The sequence below is a fragment of the Tachyglossus aculeatus genome, chromosome 26, assembly GCF_015852505.1.
Source record: "Tachyglossus aculeatus isolate mTacAcu1 chromosome 26, mTacAcu1.pri, whole genome shotgun sequence".
Taxonomy (NCBI): Eukaryota; Metazoa; Chordata; class Mammalia; order Monotremata; family Tachyglossidae; genus Tachyglossus; species Tachyglossus aculeatus.
This window is the reverse complement of record NC_052091.1, coordinates 13,310,088-13,336,797: the sequence shown is the minus strand read 5'-3', so window position 1 is coordinate 13,336,797 and position 26,710 is coordinate 13,310,088. Positions and strand designations below refer to the sequence as shown.

General features: G+C 38.9%; 1 protein-coding gene across 4 annotated transcripts in view; it reads left to right on the top strand.

Annotated features, from left to right (window-relative positions):
- Positions 1-26,710, top strand: part of SCAPER (S-phase cyclin A associated protein in the ER) — a 291,810-nt gene that overhangs the window by 42,647 nt on the left and 222,453 nt on the right. For 2 of the 4 annotated variants that reach the window (XM_038767151.1, XM_038767149.1), the window contains 10 exons: positions 1,309-1,409; positions 3,330-3,446; positions 4,428-4,588; positions 14,358-14,617; positions 18,460-18,678; positions 21,720-21,890; positions 22,632-22,707; positions 23,449-23,566; positions 23,777-23,888; positions 25,586-25,726. In XM_038767151.1, coding sequence (XP_038623079.1) covers positions 1,309-1,409; positions 3,330-3,446; positions 4,428-4,588; positions 14,358-14,617; positions 18,460-18,678; positions 21,720-21,890; positions 22,632-22,707; positions 23,449-23,566; positions 23,777-23,888; positions 25,586-25,726 — 1,476 coding nt within the window. Of the gene's footprint in view, positions 1-1,308; positions 1,410-3,329; positions 3,447-4,427; positions 4,589-14,357; positions 14,618-18,459; positions 18,697-21,719; positions 21,891-22,631; positions 22,708-23,448; positions 23,567-23,776; positions 23,889-25,585; positions 25,727-26,710 lie in introns of all 4 variants that reach the window. The other 2 variants (XM_038767150.1, XM_038767148.1) reach the window with 1 other exon arrangement.

The window sequence follows — 26,710 nt, the reverse complement described above, 5'->3', positions numbered from 1 at the left end:
TAATTCCCATTCCCTTTGCTTTTTCTTGCTTTTGCGATTAGGCAAAGCAAGGTTTGCTAAATAGTTGATGTAGCAAAATAATTTGTGACCATTTCACTCCATCACACTGAAACAGACTAATTTCATTCCATAAACCAAAGCCATGCGCATTCTCCGTGGCTTCTTGGTGCTTGCTAAAGAATGTAGTATAGGCTACCTTTTAAACTGTCATTTTTCTTTTAGTTGTACATCTTAAAATTGGAAATGGTTTTATAATCTGTAACAATATCAGCACAAAAATTAGCATAATGAGCACTGAATATTTAGTGATGTCAGAGATGTGATTATGAGGCTGTGAGACGGTGAGTATGTTCATAAAACCAACTCTTCAATAGTGGCTCAGAGTAAGTTCACTCAGTTCTGAATTCTGCCATGTCACCTGTTTTCAGTACATGTTTTGGCTGGAACATGATTAAGAATTAAGGAATGTTCTTGCAAAGCCTATTTGGGCTAGGTGTCCGCATTTTTGAAGGAACTGCTTACATGTGTGGCATTGAAACAGGCCAGCGCTGAAGCAACTTGCCCATAAACGTGTGTAACCCCTACATTATAGGAGAACCGATTGTTGTGGGTTTTTTTTTTGTTTGTTTGAATGTCCCACCCCTGCTTAATTCAACCAAGCATCAGGTTCATTTCCTCTACAGCCTGCACTGGGAGCCATTTCATTAAATCGTTCATTGAAGAAGTGAACTGAACAAATAGCAAATTATTGATTAAAATTACTTCATTTGTTAATTTACCTTGGACAAAGTCATGTACTCAGCACTGGGGAAAGATACAAGGATAATAAGTAATTTAGGCACCAACCCCAGCCCATTGGGGCTCACAGTCTAAAAGATGGGCAGACTGGTGCTGGCCCCCCAAAGAGAGATTATTGTGATAGATACAACATCAATTAAAAAATAAAAATCAAGGGTAGTATTATAAAGTGCTGCAATACATTGGTTCTAAAGGATCAATTTTCTCATTTACTGGTGAGAAATCGGAAGTCGGATTTATTGAGTGCTTACTGTGTGCAAAGCACTGTACTAAGCACTTTCTGGAGCAGTGTGCCCAGAAGGGGACTACCACCTTTGATCCTAAGACTCCTATTGCCTCTTGGGCCTCATTGAGTCTTTCAGTTATTCCTTTGGTTGTTGAGAAGGGAAAAACTAACTGGGTCTAGTCTTTTAAACATCAAGGAAAGATCAGTTATTAGGATGTCCTACTCAGTGTTTCAATTGTCGTCTCAGAATTTCATCTTTTTAATGCATACTTTTTTTTAATTAGGAGGTGCTAATGATGCTGGATAATTATGTAAGAGATTTCAAAGCACTTATTGACTGGATACAGCTTCAGGAGAAACTAGAGAAGGCAGATGCTCAAAGCAGGTAATCATATTCAAGGCCTCAAAATTTACAGTTGCTCACTTTCAGCTGAGGCCAGAGTGGAGCTCAAAGTGGCTCGGTCACCCCAACCAGGTCCTACGGGAGGGCACATTTGTAGCCAGGAGGCCAAAGCAAGCCCAGAAACCCATTCCCTTTGTCTATCTTCCCTTTCTAGACTGTGAGTCCATTGTTGGGTAGGGACCATCTCTATATGTTGCCAACTTGTACTTCCCAAGCACTTAGTACAGTGCCCTGCACACAGTAAGTGCTCAATAAATACGATTGAATGAATGAATTCCCTTAGAGTTTCCATCCTCAGCGGCATGTCTAAAATGGATAGAGCCGTGCTATGCAAGTGGGAATATTCCACACCCCTCAGGATTCCAGCTCTCAGCAACATGGGTTTGTGATTTGATAGGTATGCCGAGTAAACTAAGGGGCCGTGCTATCCAACTGCAAATTATTCTTATTTATAATATTAGTAACAACATGGTGCCTAGTGAAAAGAGCACAGGCCTGGGAGTTAGAGGAACTGGGTTCTAATCCTGTCTCTGCCACTTGCCTCCCGTGACCCTGTGCAAGTCACTTCATTCATTTTCAGTCATATTTATTGAGCGCTTACTGTATGCAGAGCACTGTACTAAGTGCATGGAAAGTACAATAAAGAGAGACAGTCCCTGCCCACAACTGATTTACAGTCTTTACTTCTCTGGGCTCCAGTTTCCTCCTCTGTAAAATGAGGATTCAGTTCCTGTTCTTCCGCCTATTGAGACTCTGAGCAATTGAGTCTGACCGGAATACCTCGAATCCACCCCAGCGCTCAGTACAGTGCTTGGCACACATCAAGCACTGAACAAATACCAAATTGTTATCCATTCAGATCATTTCGTTTGTTAATTAACTTTTGACAAAGCCATGTACTCAACACTGGCGAAAGGTACGAGGATAATAAGTAACCCCAGCCCATAGTGGGGTTTACTGTCTGAAAGATGGGCAGACTGGTGATGGGCCCATGAGTAAAGATTATCACGACAGATAAAACAATATGAATTAAAAAGTAAAAGTCAAGGGTAGTAGTGTTAAGAGCTGCATTACATTGCTTCTAAAGGATCACTTTTCTCATTTACTGGTGAGAAATTAGGACTGTCCCTAGTACAGCAGTCACCACCGTCTCAACTTTATAGCAGTTGGAAAGCTAAGCTGCCTCTCCTCCTTCTGCCTGGCCCTCTGCAGAAGGCCAGAACTGGATCCCAGAGATGGGGTTGGGAGAAGGCATTCCCCTCCCTGGACTCCAGAGTTTGGAACCATCCCTGGGACAGTGGGGCTGCCAATGCTGCTTCTGCAGGGCTGGACTAGACCACTGCTGGGCTCTAGCTATGGCCCTGGCAGGGAGGGAGGACATATTAAACTCCTCTTTCCTCCCCACTCCATCACTGGTGGTTTTCTGAAGGCTGTCCACTGAAAGCTATGGGGGAGAATAGAAATCTAGGAGGCCTTCCCAGACTGAGCCCCTTCCATCCTCTCCCCCTCGTCCCCCTCTCCATCCCCCTCATCTTACCTCCTTCCCTTCCCCACAGCACCTGTATATATGTTTGTACATGTTTATTACTCTATTTATCTATTTATTTTACTTGTACATATCTATTCTATTTATTTTATTTTGTTAGTATGTTTGGTTTTGTTCTCTGTCTCCCCCTTTTAGACTGTGAGCCCACTGTTGGGTAGGGACTGTCTCTATATGTTACCAACTTGTACTTCCCAAGCGCTTAGTACAGTGCTCTGCACACAGTAAGCGCTCAATAAATACGATTGATGGATTGATCTAGTGATGCACTCTAGCCTTTGGCAGGAAGTCTTATTTTTACGTGAAAAAAGTTGCCGTCTTAATACGCGTTCTGAAATCAGCATGTTTTGAATTTGCAGGCCTACTTCATTGGCATGGGAAGTGAAGAAAATGTCCCCTGGGCGGCATGTAATTCCAAGTCCATCTTCAGACAGAATCAACGTAACTTCCAACGCTCGAAGGAGCTTAAATTTTGGGTGAGACCAAAAGCCCATCAATCAATAACTTATTGATTGATTGATTAAACTGATGTAAGGATTTTCTTTCATGATTCTCGTTCTGTTTTGCATCATATTTTTATTGATGGGACCCACAAAAAAGTTAAATTGACATGCATTAGAACCTACCAGTTATCTCCATTTAGTTTGTATTACATTGATTCTAATGCTGTCATTTTTGGGAGTGCGGAGGTTTTTACCAATATATTTCAAGGTAACTAGTTGAGATGAAAATGAGTGTTTCATCATTCAGAGTAGAGATAAAATATAATTATTTAGAACTGCCGAAAACTGGGCATGCTAGCACCTCAAGAATTTTCATTTGTGTACTTCAGCTATATATAGCAAACCATAGATACCATATTCACAGTAAATGCGTAATAAATATGGACTGTGCTAGGGATTATGCTCTAGAATACAGAAATGGTAAATAATGTATAATTTCCATTTTTATGTCCAGGACTCACTATTCTGGAAATAACTGAAGTCTTGGTATTTGCAGATGAAAGAATTTTAAAGATCACTTTATTATTTTATAAATATCTGCAGTTTTTCTTCCAAATGAACAGATTGTTTTTTAAAAATTCAGCCTACTTTCTTGCTGTTTAGAATGGCCTGAATGAGTCTTGATGTTGTTGTGTCTTTGTTCTCTGGTGGGAGAAGTGATTGTCTCTTGGTTTTTGAATCCTCTCCTGTATCCTGCTTACTACAACGGGATAGATAGTTGGCTTATGAAACCCTGCAGTGGACTGTCAAAGATCGGACTAAGAGCAGGAAAGAAGTGAAGTGAAGCAGCTACAGAGTTCACATTCGACAAAAGGAATCGAAAACGTCGACAGGAGTCTTACGATGGTCACATTTGGTTTTGTAAATTGTACCTTTGAGCTCTTGATTGGTCTTTATGTTTTCCAACTAGACACCCCATTTTTCTAATTTTTAAATGTGTTCATTTGCATCTAGGGGTCCTCCTGGGGCGATCGCTGCCACCCGTCTGGCCCCCACAGGTGTAAGTTGGGCTGACAAAGTCAAAGCAAATCATTCAGTTGCAGTTACTGCTCCCATCCTGCCACCTACACAGAACTGCGCACCTACAACAGTACAGAAGACCTCCCGGAAAAATGGCAAGTGACTTTGAAATAAGCACTGAGTGTTGCTATTTTTCTGGCTGAGCAAATGAAGCTATTTAAGTCTGAATCTTTTCGTTGTCTTTTCACATTGACACTGGCGTGTTTATTACTGTAATAAAATGAAAGCTTTAACTTAACTAAAATAATGGAGAAGCCAAAAAATCAAAATGTAACTTATTCTTAGGACTATATAAGAGCCTAAGGTATTCTTGCCAATCTCCAACTTGTCATTTGAAACTCTAGAGTGACTTCTTTTACCAGAAAAAAAAAGAATCTCTTCAAGTTTCTTGATTCAGACCGTAAAAACATTAGGTGGTAGTTACTATTTTAAGATTATAGATGAATATTCTGCTTTGAAGCTCTTCCACACATCTGTTTTCTACATGTTTTCGGGAACATTAGTGAGCATGGAAAAATAACAAGTGTAATTATCTAGCTCATAAAGGTAAAAGTGATCCCATAAGGGTAATGGGGCTGAGATAATTTTCTAAAATAACTTCTCGATACCAGAGTTCTAGACCGGCGCTAAGGAAGTGATAACGGATGACTTGTTCTTTGTCTTTGTGAAGAAGCAATTTCCGCAAATAATATTGTTGTTTCCTTTTGTTTGAAGAACTCCACTGGAGCAGACTTCAGTTCATAGCTTTGTGCCCTGAAAAGCTGTGTTTAACTGGAAATAATACTGATGGTATTTGTTAAGTGCTTATTGTGTGCCAAGCACTGTTCTGAGCCCTGAGCACTGTCCTAAGTGCTGGCGAAGAAATCTTGCCCTCCGTATTGGGAATGTTGTTTTGTTGTGTCTCTGCATACAGATGGTTGGGCCATAGATTTCTCCTCTTATTTTTCTTTAATGCGCTTTTCTATAATCCTCCATGCAGATAGGAGGAAAAACAGAATTACTGTTCTTATATGGAAAAAGGGTATGAGTCTAGGAATTACAATTTTTAGTTTTTCAAGAGAATGAAACACTGGTGAACAACCAGCAGGTCTTCATAAAGGACAAGTTTTGTCAAATCAGTCAATCAGTGGTATTTATTGAGGGCTTACTATGTGCAGAGGGCTGTGCTAAGCACTTGGGAGAGTAGAATACAATGCAACAAGAGTTAGCAGATATGTTCTCTGCCCACAACGAGATTACGGTCTAGAATCAAATCTGTTTTTGGTGCAGAATACCAGGCCTGGTTTGCCATGGGCAGGCAGTCTGTGTTTTATTCTAGCTTCATTTTGAGCGAGTCATTTATTTCTGTTCTAGGTAACATTTTTAGCTGCAAACTGGGAAGCAACATGGCCTGGTGGAACAAGCACAGGCCTAGGAGTCAGAGGACCTGGGTTCTAATCCTGCCTCTGCCATTTGTCTATTGTAGTCACTTAACTTCTCTGTGCCTCAGGTACTTCATCTGTAAAATGAGGATTAAGACTGAGCCCCATGTGGGATGGGGATGGTGTCCAACCTGATTATCTTGTATATATCCCACTGCTTAGTACAGTACTTGGCACATAGGAACTACCTAGGTAATGTCATCGTTATTATTATTATTAATATTATTACTCTTGGCCTCATAGCTGTTAGAGGTGCATGCCCTTCTGGCTTGGATGGTCTTGCTCAAACAGTTATTTTCAAGTTTTCTGCAGGAATTGATTCCTTAGAAGATGGAATAGAGAGCATGTCTTTGAAAATAGAACTAGATTGGCAAATATTTAGAGAATTGGCAGAATATTGGTAGTTCTGTTTTTGCCACAAATAAATTGCTGTACATTTTCCACCAATTACATGTATAGAGGAATTTTTAGGCTACGAATTAATGGGATTACTTTCTTTTTGTAAGACCATGTACTCGTCTCCTTTATAATAATCTGGATGCTTGGAAAACTGAACTTGCCCCATATCAATTACCTTTGTTTGCATAACACCTCTTTTAGGAGAGTCTTGATATTTTAAATATATTGCAAAGACAAAGCACAGTCAAATTTGCCTTCCGCTCAGGTGTTAAAAAGCAATACTGCATTTCCATATTTCTAATCTAACCTGACAGGAAATTCCAAAATGCTAGATCCTCTGAAATTGAAGATGCAAAATTCTCAGGGTTTAACTGAATTTCAGAATTAGCAAAATTTCCAAATGTTCAAATCTTGTGGTGATACCATTATGCCCCTCTGACACAGAGGATTAAAATTATGAAGAATACATGTAGGTAATTACAAGGATCACAGAGATTTGAAGCAGTTAGAACGTTTGGAAACGCAATAGTGTGGAACGTGGGCAGGAAACTTTCCCAAACATTAGTGAAAAGGCAGCAAATTCTTGAGATTCAACATACAGATAAAAGAGTAAATAGTGGGTTAGGATCCACTTTGTGTCCCAGACTAATTCATAGAATAATTCATTTATTTTAAGATGATAAATTTTTTACATTCTATTTATATTACAAGGCTTTAATTAGCCACATTCCTATTACTTGTAGAAGTAAAAGAAGAGAATTCGGTTATAGTCGAAATTGTAGAAAATTAAATCCATAGACCTGTTTAGCCAATATCTTTAATCTTTTAACTAGAGTTGGTAGGAAGTAGTGGGTTACAGATTTGAATTTCTCCTCACCTACCCATTTCTGCCCATTTCTCCGGGTGGAGGTTCCTGTGAAAAAGGAAATTGACCAAAAGCTGGAAAAAAGAAAGGAGGAGAAAGGGAAGGAAAATCCAAAGTCATGGGGAAATTTACTAGTGAAAGGTGAATCCTCATATTTTCTACTACTCAGTTTTTCCATAACTGAGAAGCAGCATGGCGTAGTGGCTAGAGCACGGGACTCGGAGTCAAAAGGTCATGGGTTCTAATCCCTTTCCCCCACTTGTCTACTATATGACCTCGGGTAAGTCACTTCACTTCTCTATGCCTCAGTGACCTCATCTGGAAAATGGGAATTGAGATTGTGAGCCCCAAGTGGGACAGGGACTGTGTCCAACCTGATTTGCTTGTATTCATCACAGCGCTTAGAACAGTTCCTGGCACAAAGTAAGCACTTAACAAATACCATACTTAATTAATTAATAATGATATTTTCAATATGCATTTTGGCTGGAATCCAGTTAGTGGATTGGGAAACATTCTTCTGACAATGTAAGCCACCTTGGGCTCGCGGGCATTGGAGCAAGTGAGTATTCACATGAATTTTCCTTATTGTGAGGTTTTGCAAGAACACAACCCTTACATTATAGGAAATGTGGGCAAAAAAGATATTTATACCTGGAAATATCCATATCCTTTTATTGGTTGACCTTTCTTTCCCAGGAAAAATAAAAAGGCAACACTTTTTTGGAGAAATATTAAGATTACTTTTTTAAAAAATTATAAGATTCATTTGAGAGTAATGGTTTAATGTTTATTTTCTTGGGCTCTTTCTGTGGAAAATTTTCAATGCAGAGTATTCAGGTGATTCATTTTTCCTTTGCCAAATATTTGTGATTTAGTGTATTTGAACCTTTTTTATTATTTAATGAAAATGGTAATGAATTTTACCTTTTGGTTTGTAGTTTACTACTGTTTTGCTTAGTAAAATTTATTTGCATATCTAGGAAGAATAATTTTAATATCATGGAAAATGTATTAACTATTGATTCCTCAGTAAAATCATTCCTAGAAAAGCCCCAGATAATCAAGAAATACTTTGGCTTTGTGTGCTTCGAATTGGTAAATTAGTAACTTTTCCTTTTCAGTGGAAATAAATTGTTTTTCCAGAGTTAAGGAGAGAGGTATGTTTAGTTGTTTTGGCAGTTTTTGCTCTCTCTTTTTTCCAGTGTAATGGCTGGAGTGCTTAGTGGATAGATCACAGGCTTGGGACTCAGAAGGACCTGGGTTCTAATCCTAGCTCTCTGCCCCTTGTGTGCTGTGTGACCTTGGGCAAATCACTTCTCTGTGCCTTAGTTACCTCATCTGTAAGATGAGGATTAAGACTGTGAGCCCCACGTGGGACATGGACCGTGTCCAACCTCATTAGCTTGTATCTACCCCAGCGCTTAGTACAGTGCCTGGCATATAGTAAATGCTTAAAAAATACCGTAAAAAAAAAAAAAAACAAAGCAGTGTTTGTATTAAACGAAAGAAGAGTTTAGGGAACTAACTGAACTTCTGAGCTAAAAATGATTCCCAAACTTATCACTGTCTACAATATCTTCCATCTTTTGTTGGAAATACTTGGCCAATCCCTTCGAAAAAAAGATCATTTTCAGGATTCTGAACATTTTCTTGATAGTGATCGGGGTGACCACACTTAATGGCCTCTAAAGGCACTATTTACTGCATCTCAACAGCCAGGACCTTAAAGCAAGTAGAGCAGAAAAGGAGAAAGGATAGGAGAAAGGAGGATAGAGCATCCCAGTTCTGCTTCTTTCTTTTTCCTCTCTCATTTCTTTGGTCACACTTTAAGTTGGGAAACTGAGCAACAGCCTCTGGAGAAGCGCCTCGGGCTCAGAGGTCAGGAGCTGGGGACCTTCAGAATAGAACAGAAGCCTTTGTGTTGGGAGAGAACAGTTTTACAGGGATACAAAAGCAGGTTGAGCTCTCCCCAGCTCTTGGTGTAGTAGTGGTAGTGGTAGTAGTGGTCGTTTCAGCAGGTTCTCAATAAACAGCACTGACTGGTTGATCAGAGAGTGGAATTTCAGAGTCGGTGAGGCTAATTACGGTACAGTGTTAGATACAGCCAGCCCATGTCCAAGTAGGTGAGTGGATGAGATGGCGTAGAGGATTGAAAGGACGGGGCGGGTTAGGTGGTAATCAGTAACATCCATGAAGATATTGACGTTGTTGAGTATCCGCATAGGGGAGGAGTTGGAAAGAAGGCAAGAAAGGGAGCAGAATTGCTTAAAAAAGTGAAGTGGGTCCAGTGACCTGTTGGTGATCCTAGCTAGTAAATATATGGTGAGAAGGCAGATGACACGAGTGTCATAGGAAGAGAAAGTGGGCGACGGAGGGATTGGGAGCTAGAAGTAGGGCGGCCCCATCCCGTTTTGCCCTGAGTTGGGGAAAGTGAGGAAAAGGTGAGACCACCCTTGGGAGAGAACAGCAAGGAAGCCAGTGTCATCTAGAGTGAGCCAATTTTCAGTGATGACAAGGAGGAGCAGTGCCTGGGTTTGGAAGAGGTCAAGGAGAGCTCTCCCTCCCTCCCTTTAGGCTCGTGTCTCCTCCTGCCTTCAAGACATCTCCATCTGGATGTCTGCCCGCCATCTAAAACTCAATATGTCCAAGACTGAACTCCTTGTCTTCCCTCCCAAACCCTGCCTTCTCCCTGACTTTCCTGTCACTATTGATGGCACTACCATCCTTCCTGTCTCACAAGCCTGCAACCTTGGTGTCATCCTCGACTCTGCTCTCTCATTCACCCCCACATCCAATCCATCACCAAAACCTGCCGGTCTCACCTCCGCAACATCGCCAAGATCTGCCCTTTCCTCTCCATCCAAACCGCTGCCCTGCTGGTTCAGTCTCTCATCCTATCCCGTCTGGATTACTGCATCAGCCTCCTCTCTGATCTCCCATTCTACCATCTCTCCCCACTTCAATCTATACTTCACGCTGTTGCCCGGATCATCTTTGTGCAGAAACGCTCTGGGTATGTTACTCCCCTCCTCAAAAATCTCCATTGGCTACCGATCAACCTACGCATCAGGCAAAAACTCCTCACTCTCGGCTTCAAGGCTGCCCATCACCTCGCCCCCTCCTACCTCACCTCCCTTCTCTCCTTCTACAGCCCAGCCCGCACCCTCCGCTCCTCTGCCGCTAACCTCTTAACTGTGCCTCGTTCTCACCTGTTCTGCCGTCAACCCCCGGCCCATGTCCTCCCCCTGGCCTGGAATGCCCTCCCTCCACACATCCGCCAAGCCAGCTCTCTTCCTCCCTTCAAAGCCCTACTGAGAGCTCACCTCCTCCAGGAGGCCTTCCCAGACTGAGCCCCCTCCTTCCTCTCCCCCTCCTCCCCCTCCCCATCCCCTTGCCTTACCTCCTTCCTCTCCCCACAGCACCTGTATATGTTTGTACATATTTATTACTCTATTTTACTTGTACATATTTACTATTCTATTTATTTCATTTTGTTAATATTTTTTGTTTTGGTGTCTGTCTCCCCCTTCTAGACTGTGAGCCCACTGTTGTGTAGGGACCGTCTCTTTATGTTGCCAACTTGTACTTCCCAAGCGCTTAATACAGTGCTTTGCACACAGTAAGCACTCAGTAAATACGATTGATTGAATGAATGAATGAAAAGGATGAGAGGGAGTTTTTCCAGACTAGAATGGGGTTTCCACAGACTGTCCCTTGACAGGGATATGGGGTAGAGAACTTCGTAAGGGGGCAGAAAGAAGGTTTGGATGGGAGTGAGCTGATGGAGATGGGAGGTTGGGGAATTGGTAAGAAAGGGAAGGCAGGAAATTTGAAGGGAAAGCCACCAAAATGTCAGTAAAGGCACTAAAAGCTCAAAGACAAACTCACTGGATACACAACAGAATACCGATAGTAATGCTTAATTGGAAACCGTGCTGGGAATTTTTGTTATGTTTTCCATCTCCTATAAAAAAAAATGACACTTGAGTAGATTGTTATTTATAAAAAAAAATTCAGCTGTTTCAAGTTTCTTTTTGGCATACTGCCTGTTTGTCTCACAGATCTGCCCTTGAGGAAATGCTGCTGACTCAAATATGTCACTGACTGACTCAAATATGTCGTGACCTGTAGAGTGGCTATATCAGTATTTCTCCCTTTTGTTGTCTGATCTGTTCTTACCCATTTTTTCCCCAATTCTTTCTTATTTAATTCAGAGCTCCAAGGGATTAGGGTTATCACAGAAAGATCCCAATCTCACCACACCTCTGCAGAGATAGAATGGCTGGATGGTGTCAGAGCCCACTTATTGGAAAGAAAAGGCACTGAAACCACCTTGGATTCCTGTCAGGCTCTAGGCATCCCAGCCAAGTAGTAAAGCTTGTTTATTTTAAAGGAGAAGCCTACTTCATTACGCAAAATCTGTCAGAAAGATTTCTGTTCCTAGACAGACATTCCCAAATGAGCTAAATCTGAAAAGACCAGGTCCAGAGAATTGGTAAGACTGCAGCATAAGCAATGTTTTGTCACTTGTTAGTAATACCAAGGAGTGAAAAGAGAGGGAAGTGTAAATGAAACTGGAGTGACCAGAAGAGTTGAATTATTCATTAGTAAAAGTAGGCATGTAACCAAATCCAGTTTGTGATCCTTACTTTGGCTAGTGCACTACAAAAGAAGTGTATGAACAGTATTCCATGAGCCAGAGGTGACACATAGTTAATTGTTACCCTGTATCAAGAATCTATGCTAACTTATTTATCAGTACCCTGATTCTTATCAACCTTTCAACTGCCTCGGGCATTAATGGATTTATTTCTCAGGATGTGCGTGGGTATGTGTATTTAACATTCCTCGATCTGTCTCCCTCATTAGGCTTCTTGAGGACAAGGAACTTACCGTGTGCTTCAGTTGTATCTCCCAAGCACTTAGTGACTATAGATCCCCCATTGGCCATCTCAGCCCAACTTGCACTTATAGTGAACTCCACTGTCAGTAGTGAAGCCTCAGCACTTCTGAATGTATGTTTACTCAGTTGTAGAGTCAACTGTTTTGCATTTACTACTTGTGAATATATTTTGATCTCTTGTAGTTACAGATCGTTACTCTTTTTTGTACTTGCCAAACTCTAAGTCCAAAATATTGTATCCACTGGGAGAACAGTAGATACTATCACTACTGCTTGATGATGATGATGGCATTTATTAAGTGCTTACTATGTGCAAAGCAGTGTTCTAAGTGCTGGGGAGGTTACAAGGCCATCAGGTTGTCCCACTGGGGGCTCACAGTCTTAATCCCCATTTTGCAGATGTGGTAACTGAGGCCCAGAGAAGTTAAGTGAGTTGCCCAAAGTCACACAGATGACAAGTGGAGGAGCTGGGATTAGAACCCGTGACCTCTGACTCCTAAACCCGTGCTCTTTCCACTGAGCCACTCTGCTTCAATAATGGACACTTACTATGTCCCAAGGTCTGGGATAGGTACAAGCTAATCAGATCTGACGCATTGTGACCCCCACACAAAGGCTCACAATCCAAGACAGGACAAGCAAGTATCTGATCATCACCGACTCAGAGAGGCTGATTTGTCCAAGGTCACGTGGCAGGTCAAGCAACAGGGCTGGGATTAGAACCCATAGTTCCAGATTACCAAGGTCATACTCTTCCCTCTAGGCCAAGATGCTTCCCTAATCAAAAATGTTCTGACCCCTAAAATTAAGTGAAACACTCTATATTTTTTTGCAAAAATTTAGCAGGTAAAATTTGAAACATTTGACAGAAGCATTGTTTTTCTATAAAAAATGTATAAAGTGTTTAATAAATAACTTTATGTTGGCCTTAATTTATTTGCATTTCTTAGTTGAACTGCAGTGAGTAGATTCCCCCCTCCCAGTTTCATGCAATTTTTTCACATAATTTTGTCGAGATAATATTTATTTTTTAAGACATATCAGTAGTTATAGTTGGAACATTCATAAACTGTCTGAGTATTGTAAAGGGGTTTTACGTGTAAAGCACTTCTTGGTGGAGTAAGTTCAGTCTCTTTACTGTACTGCCCTCATTGAATTCAGAAGCTTTTTGACATTTTAATGGGAAGATTTGCTGTTCTTCTTGACAAACATTCCTTGTTTCAGACTTTTCCATTCTTTATGGGGAAGAGTTTTTCAAAACAGATTGTACTGAGGGTACATTAAAAATGTTATTTGCCCATAACTTATTCTGTAGTTTCTTGGAGATTTAAGTTATGTTTCTCATATTGATATGGCCCTTTTTGACCGGTTTCAATTATTATTTCAGTTTTTTTATTATATGGTAGTGTTTGTGTTGGCCATTTCCTTGGGTAATGGATTGGATCCAGGTTCTAAACAGTCTTTCTTTCTACCAGGACGCTTTTTAAAGTGTGTTTTTCTTTCCTTTTTAAAAATAAAGTGATTAATCATAGTGTTCACCGAGCGTGAACCAACCAAACAGCCTAGAAATGAAAATCCATTATTTTCATATTTGTTAGACTCCTCTGTGTCTTTCTCCATTTTTATTTTTTATTTTTTTGCTGTTAGCTCTTTTGTTTAGAGGGTTTTTGTCTTGTATGTTAAAAAACCTAGACAGCAAACTAGCATTTGTTATATAATCCATTGTTTTGCCATGTAGTCATATGCAAATATGTTTAGTTTGAAATTTATATTCCTCAGGGAGAGTTACGGACACTTTCAAAATTGTGAAAATCATCATCCTCAATGGTAATTGATGAGCACATGCTGAGTGAGAAGCACTGTACTAAGCATTTGGGAGAATGCAGCAAAAAAGAACAAATAATTGCTTCCTTCTAATGGGGTGGGTGGATATTAAAAAAATGTAATTATTCACAAACAGTGGGAGCAGGAGGAAGAGCTAGGATGTAAAGAAAATATCCCGTTCCGAAGAGCCCTCTAATTTACGTAGTGGGGAAAAAAAATCATGGCCAAAGCTAGCATTAAGTACAAGAATGCTGAAATAAAAGGAAAAATTTGGCCATTTTACAAGGTGGTAATCTTTATTTTAAAAAAAAGGACGTGTGTGTGTGTGTGTGTGTGTGGTATCAAAATCAGGTTGAAAAAAGATTTTAAAATAGCAAAAAAGATGGCAGTGCTGCAGAATTAGCCTTTAAAAGAAACAACTTTGTTTATTTCTCCCCCCATGACTGCAGAGCGAAAAGATGCGGAGGGATGGGAGACAGTACAACGAGGAAGGCCTGTTCGTTCACGTTCTACAGCAGTGGTCCCCAAAATTCCCCTACCTGCAGAGCCGTTGCAGTCAAAAGATGACAGCGATAAAGAAAATGTCGTACTGATAGCGGAAAACAAACCAGAGATCGGACTCATCGGAGATGGCCCCTTAAACATGGCAGAGCCTCTGACCAAAGACTCTTTGTGTCCTCATGAGCATCCCCTTACTGAAAGAACTCAGGTAGTGTAAACTAGAATTATGCTTTGAAAGTCCCGCTTTGAAATGGCATTTCTAACAAGTACGTATAGACTATTTCATTCTTGGACAATGGAACACTTGCTAGCATCCCAGGTAATTGACTCTTCAAAGGTAATATCCCGAGGGTTCCTTTCATTAATCCATTTTAAATGTGGTGACTAGAAGATGGAATGTATGTATTTCATGTTTGTTTGCAAAGATTATACCATTAATCATATTAGGTGGTATTTTAAATTAACAGGAGCAGGAGGGAACGGTTTAGTTGAAAGTGTCTTAGATTTCCATAGGTAGCACAAAGCTTAAATAAGTAGAATCTTAGAATAAAGATTATCCTCTGTTCACGCATTATTGTGAGGTACATATAGAGACTATTCATTTTAGGGTTTATTATCTAGCCATCCCTGTTATAATGTTCTTTCACAATAGTGTTGTTGGAATTTTCCAGTGAAAGCCACTGTGTGTTGGGCAGAGATAATGTACCAGTAATGTTCTCCATCCTACATTTCTCGTGCAACAGTCTAACAGCAAAGATCATATCAGCAGTATTGGGTCCAGAATTAAAGCTCTGTTGGCTTTCAGGAAGTATTTTTTATTATTATTTTTTTTTGGCCAGTTTGTCATTTAGGTGGTCCAACATTACGCTGATTAGTAGTAGAGAAGCAGCGTGGCTCAGTGGAAAGAGCACAGGCTTTGGAGTCCGAGGTCATGGGTTCAAATCCTGGCTCCGCCAGTTGTCAGCTGTGTGACTTTGGGCAAGTCACTTCACTTCTCTGGGCCTCAGTTACCTCATCTGTAAAATGGGGATTAAGACTGTGAGCCCCACGAGGGACAGCATGATCACCTTGTATCTCCCCAGCACTTAGAACAGTGCTTTGAACATAGTAAGCGCTTAACAAATACCATCATTATTATCATTATTATTATTAAGTCCCTGCCCACAAGGAGCTTACAGTCTACATTATCTTTGAACAATGCCCAGCAAGTCTATATTAATTTTGTACTGTTTTGAGTTCTACTCTTATTAGACTGTCTCCCCTATTTAGATTGTGAGCTGTTTACATTTTGTCGGACAGGTACTATGTCTAACCTGTTTAATTGGTAATTATTCCAAATACTAGTGACAGTGATAGAGTTCCTTTACTTGAATTTGAAGAGACCTTCCCAGACTAAGCCCCACTTTTCCTCATCTCCCACTCTCTTCTGCATCACTCTAACTTGCTCCCTTTGCTCTTCCCCCTGACCAGCCCGAGTACTTATGTACATATCTGTCATTTTATTTAATAGTATTGATGTCTGTCTCTTACCCGCCCCCCCCCCCGCCGCGACTGTAAACTCATTGTGGACAGGGAATGTGACTGTTTATTGTTGTATTGTACTCTCCCAAGCACATAGAACAGTGCTGTGCACACAGTAGGTGCTCAATAAATATGGTTGAATGAGTGAACATTTTTTCTTTAGGGTATATATTCATTTGGGAATTCTAAACCAATGCATTAGATTTTTTTCCCCTTTGAGTGATCTAATGAAGCTTCTATTTACATTAAATTGGCTTTTTGAAAGTTCCATCAATTAGTTTTGTTTTGTCCCACAAAGATATTGAATTAAAGACAAAAAATAATTAAGTAGACAAAATACTACCTAAAATTTCTAGTATGTTTTGTTTCTGTATGGAAAATTTAGAGATGGCATACTTTTTAGGGAAAATACCCAACAACCCTCTGGCATTGTATTGCTGGATTCAAACAACCTGTAATTTGCTATCAACAAATTATCTCAAGTGCCTATTTCCAACTTGTATCCCTAATGCTACCCCTCTCAGAACTGCACCTGGAGCAGTTGCCAATTTGTACTTCCCAAGCGCTTAGTACAGTGCTCTGCACATAGTAAGCGCTCAATAAATACGATTGATGATGATGATGATTTCCAGGACTCTACCAGTCTTGGCTATGGCAAGGAGAGTCATGAGAGGCCTACCCATTCCATTCCTAGGTTGGGCAAGTGGAAAGCAATCTGCTACAAGTCAAAACTCACCTGTGCTGGGCAGGAACCACATGGGAGAGAGTTGAGGGCGGAGACTCAAGTTTACTGCATGGAAGGTGGCAATTGTAAAGCGCTTCCAGATTTTTACAAAGAAAACTCTATGGATACATGACCAGAACATTTGCAGATGAGGTGGGGCATTCTGGAAGAAATGTGTCCAGGGAGTTGCTATGGGTCGGAGATGCCTCGACAGCGGAAGACAAGACCCCTAATGATATTAATTCTTCTGGTTATCATTCAGCCTTGTCAAATGATTAGAAGCAGCATTTCATCAGAAAATGAAATGTTCTTCAAACACAAAGTTAATAATTACAATTGCGTATGATTACATTAAAGTCATTCTTTTACTTGGCATACAGTCAAAAATATGTTCCGTGTTGGAATTGGTTCTACAATGTAAGAAAACTTTTGGGACATTGAGATTTTGGGGACAATCCAATAAAGTCATAGAACTGTTGAAATAGTTTAAATTTTCATTGTAAACAGAGTTATTAAAGCTAGTCAGAATCTAATAGTAATAGTATTTATCAGACGCTTACTCTGTGCAGAACATTGTAGTATGCACTGTACTCTAGGTAATGGTTCTCTCAATTTTTGCTATGAAGATAGAGCTGGCATATTTTTAACTTTTTCACCATTTCATTAGCATTAATTGTGTCCCATAAATGATATTGATATTTTTCTTAAACAGTGTTGACTATATTGTAAACATAGATAATGCTAATATAAATATTGCCAACAAGATTATAAACCACAGAAGCTGCAGTATAAATAATGTTGATAGCAATATAAACAGTGTGATACAGTTTAAATGATGCTGAGTATAAATCCAAGAAAATTCCTTAAGGTAAGGCCAGTGATAGATTTTAAAAAGCCAGGAACCAATTTTAACATTTGTATTAGTAATTAATCAGTTCTTCTGAGTTTTATGGCCTTTTGAGTTCAGTACCTCATTTGAGAATAGAAGGGAAAACCTAGCCTCTCTCCTTTCCCTATACTGTTGATCTCACAGAATACAGTATATTGAGTTGATGATGCAGCTGATAACAGTAAAAGTGCCATGTGAGCCCAATTTTACCAATAAAATTGATTAACTGCCTGGTTTGTCAACATTTCAATGTTGTGTTTTTCTGTTATCATCTTTGTTATCCACTGAATGGGAGGTAGATTAAGGAGAACATGTTGAGTAAACCAAAGCTTGAAAAGAGTACAGGAATTTTAGAGGTATGTTTTCATATGGGCAGATTTTAAGATCAGAGAAGTTATAAGCTGGGCTTTGATTTTGTTGAAGTCACATAAGTGTAATTTTGAAGATAATTGAAATGTATTTTAGCATAAAAAATTTAGCCACACGTTTTTCTTCCTTTTTGTGCCTCTAATGAATGTTCTAATAACATATCAGTAGCACTGCTGAAGCTTATTGTAGCTGCTCAAAATTTCTTCTGCTCTCTAATCCCAGAAAAATGAAATACTAAATGCAACTATCTTCTGTGTTTTGTCATGAAGGAGTCGCCTAGGATCTCTGTAATAGGGTTGTTTCAATTATGATACATGCTGCGACTTGCTTAAATTTCAACTGATCTTCTTGTCTTAGACTTGAACCTCAGATTTAGCTACTAAACCTAGGTGATTTGCTATGGGCTACCCGCCAACCTCCCAGCTCTCCTGCTTTTTTGTTTTCTGTGATAAATATAATCTTTTAAAAGGAGCTACTATTCCAGCATGGAATGTTTGAAACTTCTTTTATTTCCTCTGATTCATTCTGTTCTTATGTGTATTTTTAGTTTGCAGTATGTACTTCAGATGATGTCAGGGAGTCTGGAAATGGTTTCTTACAAGACAGTTCTTCGCATTCTTCTGAAATACCTGCGGTCTTCATAGATGCCGAATGTATTTCAAATGCTCAGCCAACTGATGCGTATCCTTCACAGAATAATACAGACCAATTCCCAAAAGAGAAAATGAAGATTGAAAGTGAAATGGATCCATCAGATATTTCAAACGTGAGTGCTGCTAGATTGGTAAGAACAAATTATGAGAATTCTGAGTAAATATCATTAAGAAGTGTTTTGCCTTTATTGACTTCCATTACCACATTTCAGTTATTAGTCAGCTGAAGCACGTGTGATGAAATGCCACGTGCAGCTTCCACAAGGACAGTGATTTGAATGTATTTAGCACTTCCGTTTTTTGTTGGGTTGACAATTGATATTTTATAATCATGACTTTTCTTTTTTGTAATTAGAAATATTTTGTTTCAGTGGAATGGGAAATATCAAATTTGGTTGGCCAGTGACTATTGAAAAGGGAAATTGATAACCAAATTTTATTTCCTGAATAGTTTTTCTTTCCTATATCATTTTGAACTTACATATATTTCTGTGTTAATTCTGTGTTAACGCAAATTAAAGATTTGCGTTACAATAAGTGCATTAGTTATTTTTCATAGCAGTCCTGTCTAGAAAGTCAGCAGACTAAATTACATTTTTAAAATTTAGATATATAAACAGAGAGATTACACAATTGGCCAAAATCACCTGGTGCAGTAGCACTACAAATTAGAGCTTAATTTCTTATATCTTCAGTGTGTTTCTTGACTCACCAAGCCATACTATTGACTGTTAACAGCTAGAAAGCAGAAGTCTTGTAATTAAGAACCATTTTAGTTCTTTATCTGTTTTAGTGATGATATAGCAATCTGAAGAACACTTTTTGTTGTTTAAAGATAATTTCTCAATCAAATTGCATTCAGAAAACAGTGCTTTCAAAAATGTATATCATTTTGTTTTCCATATGTAAATTTTTTCCTCAAAAGTTATGTGGGTATAACTATAATTCCTATAAAACAAGGAATAAGGAATTCATGTATTTTAACCACTAGGTGCATTACAGGATATTAGTAAAGGAAGGTAGTTCAGTATACAATACTTATTTTATTTTATTATCGCAATCCTTCACACCTGATTACTGTGTACCCTGAAACATATGAAGTTGGTGTATATCAATCATTCTAAATGTCTTCTTATTTTGAGAATAATGTATGATATGAAATAGAAATTTCTCTCTTAGGCAAAGGGCTGGAGTTTCCTAATTTCCCAAGGGTAGATTTTCCTAGTTGATTTTAACTCTTCTCAAGATACCGCCTTTGGCTTTTCTCTGTGTTGTTTTCATTATGTTTTATAGTTTGAAAAATGTTACTTACAAGAAAATATTGGCTGAATGTATGCCTAGAAATTTGTTAAAATCTGGGTTATAATTCTGGTAAAGGAACATTTCATTTTACTTTTCTTCTATCCTGTTTGAAGGTCATATGTCAAAGGAGAACAGTTCTTAAAAATTTATATTGATCAAAATAAAAATGGAATTCAGTTTATTTTGACATTGCACCATAAAGGGTGGAGTAAGGTGAACAGTAGAAACTAGTTAAATTTAAAATAGAGGTAACAGCTTTGAAACTAAATATGAAAATCTGTTTCAATTAGGAAGGTTAAAAGCTTCTTAGTGTTCTTAAGGGACTTTTATCTAATCCAAAATCAAAAAAAGATACGGTTAGTGTAATTGTGACTGAGACACATCCAAGGGTGGCTTCACTTAAATACTTCAGTCCAAACCAAAACATGTAATGTGTTGCTATGTTCTTGAGGGAACAGTTTTTACTCCCTCAGCACCTTTAAATGACATACCGCATAATTGCTCTCTGCTCAAATGGTAATTATTTAACAGAAGCTTAAACTTTTTAGCAAAGAGATTACTTGTGTGAATAGCTTTTCTATTCAAAATCAGCACTTGAAAATCATAATATATTTGTGTGCAATGTAATTACCAACATTTGATTAAATTTATGTTCCTTTGTGCCTGTTCACGGGGAAGAATTAAACAAATGTAACTGTTACAAACCTCCATTTGACACTCAATTTCTGAAAATCATAAAAGTAGCTTGCAGACTTTTGTGAGGAATTCTACCTCCTCTATTTTCTGAAATCATACCTTTGCCTCTCTGGAATCTACTTGAGGATTCCCAGTGGTCAGATGTGGATTAGAAATCAAACTGAGTGTTTATGTCTGCTGAGGAAGATAGCTATCTGAGGCAAAGGCCTTTTTCTTCTTTTTTTTTTTAAATGATATTTGTTAAATTCTTACTAAGTGCTAGGCTCCGTACTTAGAGCCCAGGAAGATGCGAGCTAATCAGATTGAGCACAATCCATGTCTCACATGGGGCTTACTGTCTTAATCCCCATTTTCTAAGTGAGGGAATTGTGTAACAGAGAAATTAAGTGACTTGCCCAAAGTCACTTAAGTAGCAGACCTTTTGACCCCCAGGCCCATGCTCTATCCACAAGGTCATGCTGCTTTCATAGATTCCTTGAGATTTTATGCCCATTTTTTTCCTTTTTCACTTTTCACTAGAGACCATATTACCAGTTAAAATCTGTAAATTTTGATTACTAAGGCATACTTTTATGAAATTGGTCCTGGAATTGTTTTTATTTCATAACCTTCAGCTTGAAGTTTTCTAAGGCAAATTTGACTGTCAGATTAATCCCAAAGTTTCATGCTCACAAAGAAATGCGTAGCCAGTTTGATTTGGACAGTCCATAATGATCATGGTTTGCCAATTTGTTTATATGTACTTATGTGTTGCCAACTTGTACTTCCCATGTGCTTAGTACAGTGCTCTGCACACAGTAAGCACTCAGTAAATACGATTGAATGGTTTTGGATGAGACTTGAGGGATGAGTATGTAGAGGAAGACTAACGCTCACTGCTCCAGCTTCGTTGCACTAAGTTTGTGTGGTCCAGTTGAACATTACCACCAGTGAAATGGCCTCAATGCTGCCAATGGATTAGACCATTATGACAGTTTCTTTTTGCTTATATGTATGGATTGGATGTGTAAATTAGAAATCTGTCATTCAAAATAAATGAAACCCATACTATAAAGGATGCTTGGCCTAGAAACAAACAGGATCTGCATTTGACAGGTAAAGAACATACAATAGTCTTACCTTCCAATCCAGTAACAGTTTCTGACTTTATCTGTAGTCAATGGCAGAAGTTCTTGCCAAAAAAGAAGAATTAGCAGATCGTCTGGAAAAGGCCAATGAAGAAGCCATTGCTAGTGCCATTGCAGAGGAAGAACAGTTAACCAGAGAAATTGAAGCAGAAGAAAACAATGACATCAACATTGAGACGGACAATGACAGTGATTTTTCTGTGAGTATTTCAACAAGGGGTCTTTTGATTATATATGAAGTCGTTCCTTGAAATATTACAACTAAAGTATTTTGAATGAAGTCCTTAAGAGGAGAAATTATGGCGCTGATTAAGTTGGGTACACCTAGCACATCAGGGTTGCATTTAAAGTTTAATAATATTTTAAAAAATGTAATTAACTTGTAATAAACATATTAATAATGTAAATAATGTACCCAACCCTACAACAGAATTACTGGAGTAAAATATACTCCTCCTTAGAAATAATTTTGCTGATCTTCAGGGCCAGAATATTTGGATTCCAGCCAAAGAGAATTAACTGTTAGCTTCCAGGGGGTGAAATGATCTCAATTTGCTAGTTCGCAAGAGGAACTTCCATTAGGTGAACAGTTTGGCGCATTTCATTTTTCATTTCTTAATTAAACAATTCACCTCTCTATTTTGTAAACTGGGTGTGAGCCAAATTATTTCTGGAGTCACAATCACAAAATTTCAAACCACAGGATAAAATTTAGTATTTATGAATAAGCCTATTTTGTGGTTGCAGCATGAGGGGCTTTACCCCAATTATCCCATAAAGTATTGCTGTATAAAGTAGGTTCTTTGACTGTGTTTAAGTTTATTGGTTAATCTGAGTCCCTAGCAAGGGAAAAACATCAAATCATGTATGACACATCTACGATATTAGAAACGTGCTGAATTATGTGTATTTTAATTTCTCTGATTATAATTAAACTTCAGGCCAGCATGGGCAGTGGAAGTATTTCTTTCTGTGGCATGGCTCTGGACTGGAATGATGTCCTGGCAGATTATGAAGGTAAAGTAAATGTCGATAATCTTGTCAGATTCCGCTTTTAAAATGAAAACCATATTTATGTTTGTAAGTGCCTCTACCACATAATTCCTCCCCTCTCCCGGATTTTTGAGGAGAAAATGAGAGATTATAACTATAAATGCCATAGGTTACAGGCTGGCTCTGGGCTGAGCTTTTTCTTTGCAATGCACATATGCATAACAAAGTAGGAAGAGGAAATAGATCATAATATGCTCATGCTGCTAAGAAACATGATAGTTTCTTCCCTGAGATGTGTGAAGGGAAGGGATTCTTAGTCATTCTTAGTACCTTGTAAGAGATACAGTCCCAGGTGTCTGTCTTTGATTAATCACTGGTATTTATTTAGCACTTATGTGTGCATAAGTGCTTGGGCGAGTACAATACAACAGGTACAAACCCTGCCATCATGTAACTTACCATCCTTTTCTCTCTCCCATCCTTTCTTCTCCTTTTTTTTCCTTCCTTGATTTTCTCCTGCTCCCCTTATTGCTATCCTTACTTCCTCCTGTGAAAATTCCTCACCTCTTTTTGGATTGTACCAAATAGGCAAGGAGTCAGGCAATTTTGCAGGTAAATACCGTGGCTTATTTGGAACAGAATAACAGTTTCACTTTTTAACGTACACACTACAAAATGCTGATTTTTTTCCCCCTAAACTTTGGAATCAGACAAGGATGCCCTCCCTATGGTCACGAAAACAGCTGGTTTTTTTTCTGCAAACAGCTCGTGAGTCATGGCGTCAGAATACATCCTGGGGGGATATAGTTGAGGAAGAACCTGCTCGTCCACCAGGACATGGAATCCATATGCATGAAAAGCTGTCTTCACCTTCCCGCAAAAGGTTTGAACATTTTAAACTGATTTGAAAATGCTTCACCCAGGGAGAATCTGTCAGACTGAATCGTTAAGTTTAGCTCTTTCCTAGCAAACACTGACACAGAAAGATTATGTCATTAAAGGAAATTACATTGGATGCTGTGAAAAATTTCAGTTTTTTATTTGTTGTTCACAATTTTTATTCTTTTTTTTTTTACAATGTTTGTGTTGGTAGAACAATAGCAGAATCTAAAAAGAAACATGAAGAAAAGCAAATGAAAGCACAGCAGCTAAGAGAAAAGTTACGTGAAGAGAAAACATTAAAGCTTCAAAAATTGTTAGAACGGGTAAGCCTTCTCCAGACTAAAATATTTGCATTTTATTTCCATTCAGGTCTTCAGCTAATTACAACACACATTAATTCAATGAAAAATTTTTAAATGTTTTCTGCATCTTCTCCCACTCCCTGCTATGTCCCCCTTGCAGTGTGGCTCAGTGGAAAGAGCACAGGCTTGGGAGTTAGAAGACATGGGTTCTAATGCCAGCTCTGCCACTGGTCTGCTGTGTGACCTTGGGCAAGCCACTTAACTTCTCTGTGCCTTAGTTACCTCAGCTGTAAAATGGGGATTAAGACTGTGAGCCCCACGTGGGATGACCTGATTACCTTGTATCTACCCCAGTGCTTGGAACAGTGCTTGGCACATAGTAAATGCTTAACAAATACCATTATTATTATTTGGATTTGCACCCACCGTTCATCCCTCCTCAGCCTCACAACACTTGTGTACATGCCCATACCTTACCCTGTAGACTGTAAGCTTGTGGTCAGGGAATATGTCTACTAACTCTGTTCTGCTGTATACTCCCAAGTGTTCCGCCCACAGTAAGCACTCATAAATATGATTGATTGCCTCCTGTTGTGATAAAAATGGTACACACTACCCAATCTCATTTTCCAAAATAGAGAAGACATTTTATGTCGTATTTATGTGTGTGTGTGTGTGTGTGTGTGTGTGTGTGTCATATGCCACAATAGCAAAAAAAAATCCTCCTCACAGAAACAACTTAATAGAGATTTGAGGTTGAAATCTTTAAAATTCTCTGGAAAAGGACACAATGAGGAATATATATTATCTGAATAGTGTTGCCTGAGAAATACTAAAAAAAAAATTACCCAGAGAAAACCCAAAATTAGACTCCTAGAAAAATACCCTCACACTGCCTCCACCTCACAACTTTCATCCTTGCCATACTAAAGGAAAAGGAGCACCTAAAGATGTTGTGTGGGAATTGGGGAAATGGGATTCTTCTTCAGATCCAGTAGTACCAACTTTACCCAATAGGTTTTAATGAGGAATGCCAGAAAACAAACTGAATAATAAGGACCCTATAATAAAATATTTGCAGAAGAAATATTTTGACTGCGAGTACTTTGGAAATCTAATATGGTATAAACTAACCAAAATATTGTGGACATTTTGTTTGTCAATGCAGTTGGTTTGAAAAAAATGAATAGTAAGTTTTTGATGGGTCCAAAGAACACTTGTGTTTAGGCCCACGTCTACGATGTAATGGTTTTTGGATATTTTTATTATGTCATTTAAAACACACTAGTGTAATGTGACTGTTTTAAACATCATACCACTCTGTTTTTAGTTCAGGAGTCCCATAATGCTAAATTATAGTATTCACCGTCCTCTGAGGGAGAACGCTGCACAAAGTAAGCACTCAGTGAATGCTACTGATGGATTAAGTCTCTATTGAATTAAATTAGAGTTATGGCAAATTTTTAACTGTGACTAAAAGTGTCTTTGCAAACCAAATGGCATTTTTCTTCATCTTGCTAAAAAAATGCAGGTGGGAAAGCTTGTGTTGTTACAGGATCTAGAAGGTTCACAGCAAAGGCAGAACCAGAGGGAAAGTGAACGGGAGGTAGTTTTTTCATCTCTGATGGGTTTTCCCTTTTGGCAGGACCAAAAAAGTAGGAAAGAGTAAATACTACGCAGACATAACTTGTCAAAATGTTTTGACCCACTGTGAATAGGAGAAAGATGTACGGAAGTGGAAGGAAGAGTTACTGGATCAAAGACGCAGGATGATGGAAGAAAAATTGCTTCATGCCGAATTTAAACGTGAGGTGCAGTTACAAGCAATTGTCAAAAAAGCACAAGAAGAAGAAGCTAAGGTAAATTGTGTTTTAGAAATGGTTGAAGCAAGGCTTTCAAGTCCCCTAAGTAGAACTTTGTGCCAGATACACAATGACTAACTATTATTTTGGTTGCTCTTGTGTTGTAAAGAATATATCATTTGCTAGAATCATTTGAGCCCCCATGATTCAGAGTAGGCTCTCAGATGTTACCTGTTGTTAATGGATATGAAAATTGGGGACATAGTGTGGGGGTGTGTGCGTACGTGTGCGGGCGTGGGCCTCGGCATCTAAGTGAGTCTTTGCAGGGGTCTTTCAAGGTGAACATTATGGTCATTAATAGAGCTATTTACCACATCATCTGAGTAGATGAAGGGTTTAATTGTAAAATGTTCCCAACTCCTCTATGCACTATAGAAATCAATACCTAAAAAGTAAGTTTTTTGTTTGAAAATTACTATCTAATTCTGAAAGTTGTACGGAACTTAGTTTTAGCTATACCTTATTTCATAGTTCTGTCCTATCTACGTGTATTCAGTCTCTCAGATCTCCAGATTCTCAGCTTCTGCCCTTCCAGTCCATCTTATAATAGGAAATGTTCAAGTGGGAATCTCTCCATGTAGGGTTCGGGTAAATTTGGCCAGGGTTGGTGAGATATTTTGCTTTTGCTCTCTGCCTGCAATATCCTTGCCCTTTCTGGATTTACTTCCTTTATTAAAACCAATTCTCTGCCAGTTGTCTCCTCTTTCTTCAGTTGATACCATTTCAGTGTGGTATGTGAAACCACATCAAAATCTGCTGGGTTATCTATTGAGGTATCTGTGACAGCAAGGTGAAAGGTTGGGACCTCCCTGCTTGCTAAACTGTTTTGGAACTTCCTTACCCTCCTTTTGAACTGGTTTAGGGATTTCCCTTGGAGCCATTTTAGAGCTTGGGAAAACTGTTTCAGTAGTTGGGGATAGATGAGTATTTGTAAATCACTGAGTCTGCATAGAAGCTAGAATTACAATGGTGTTTATTTTT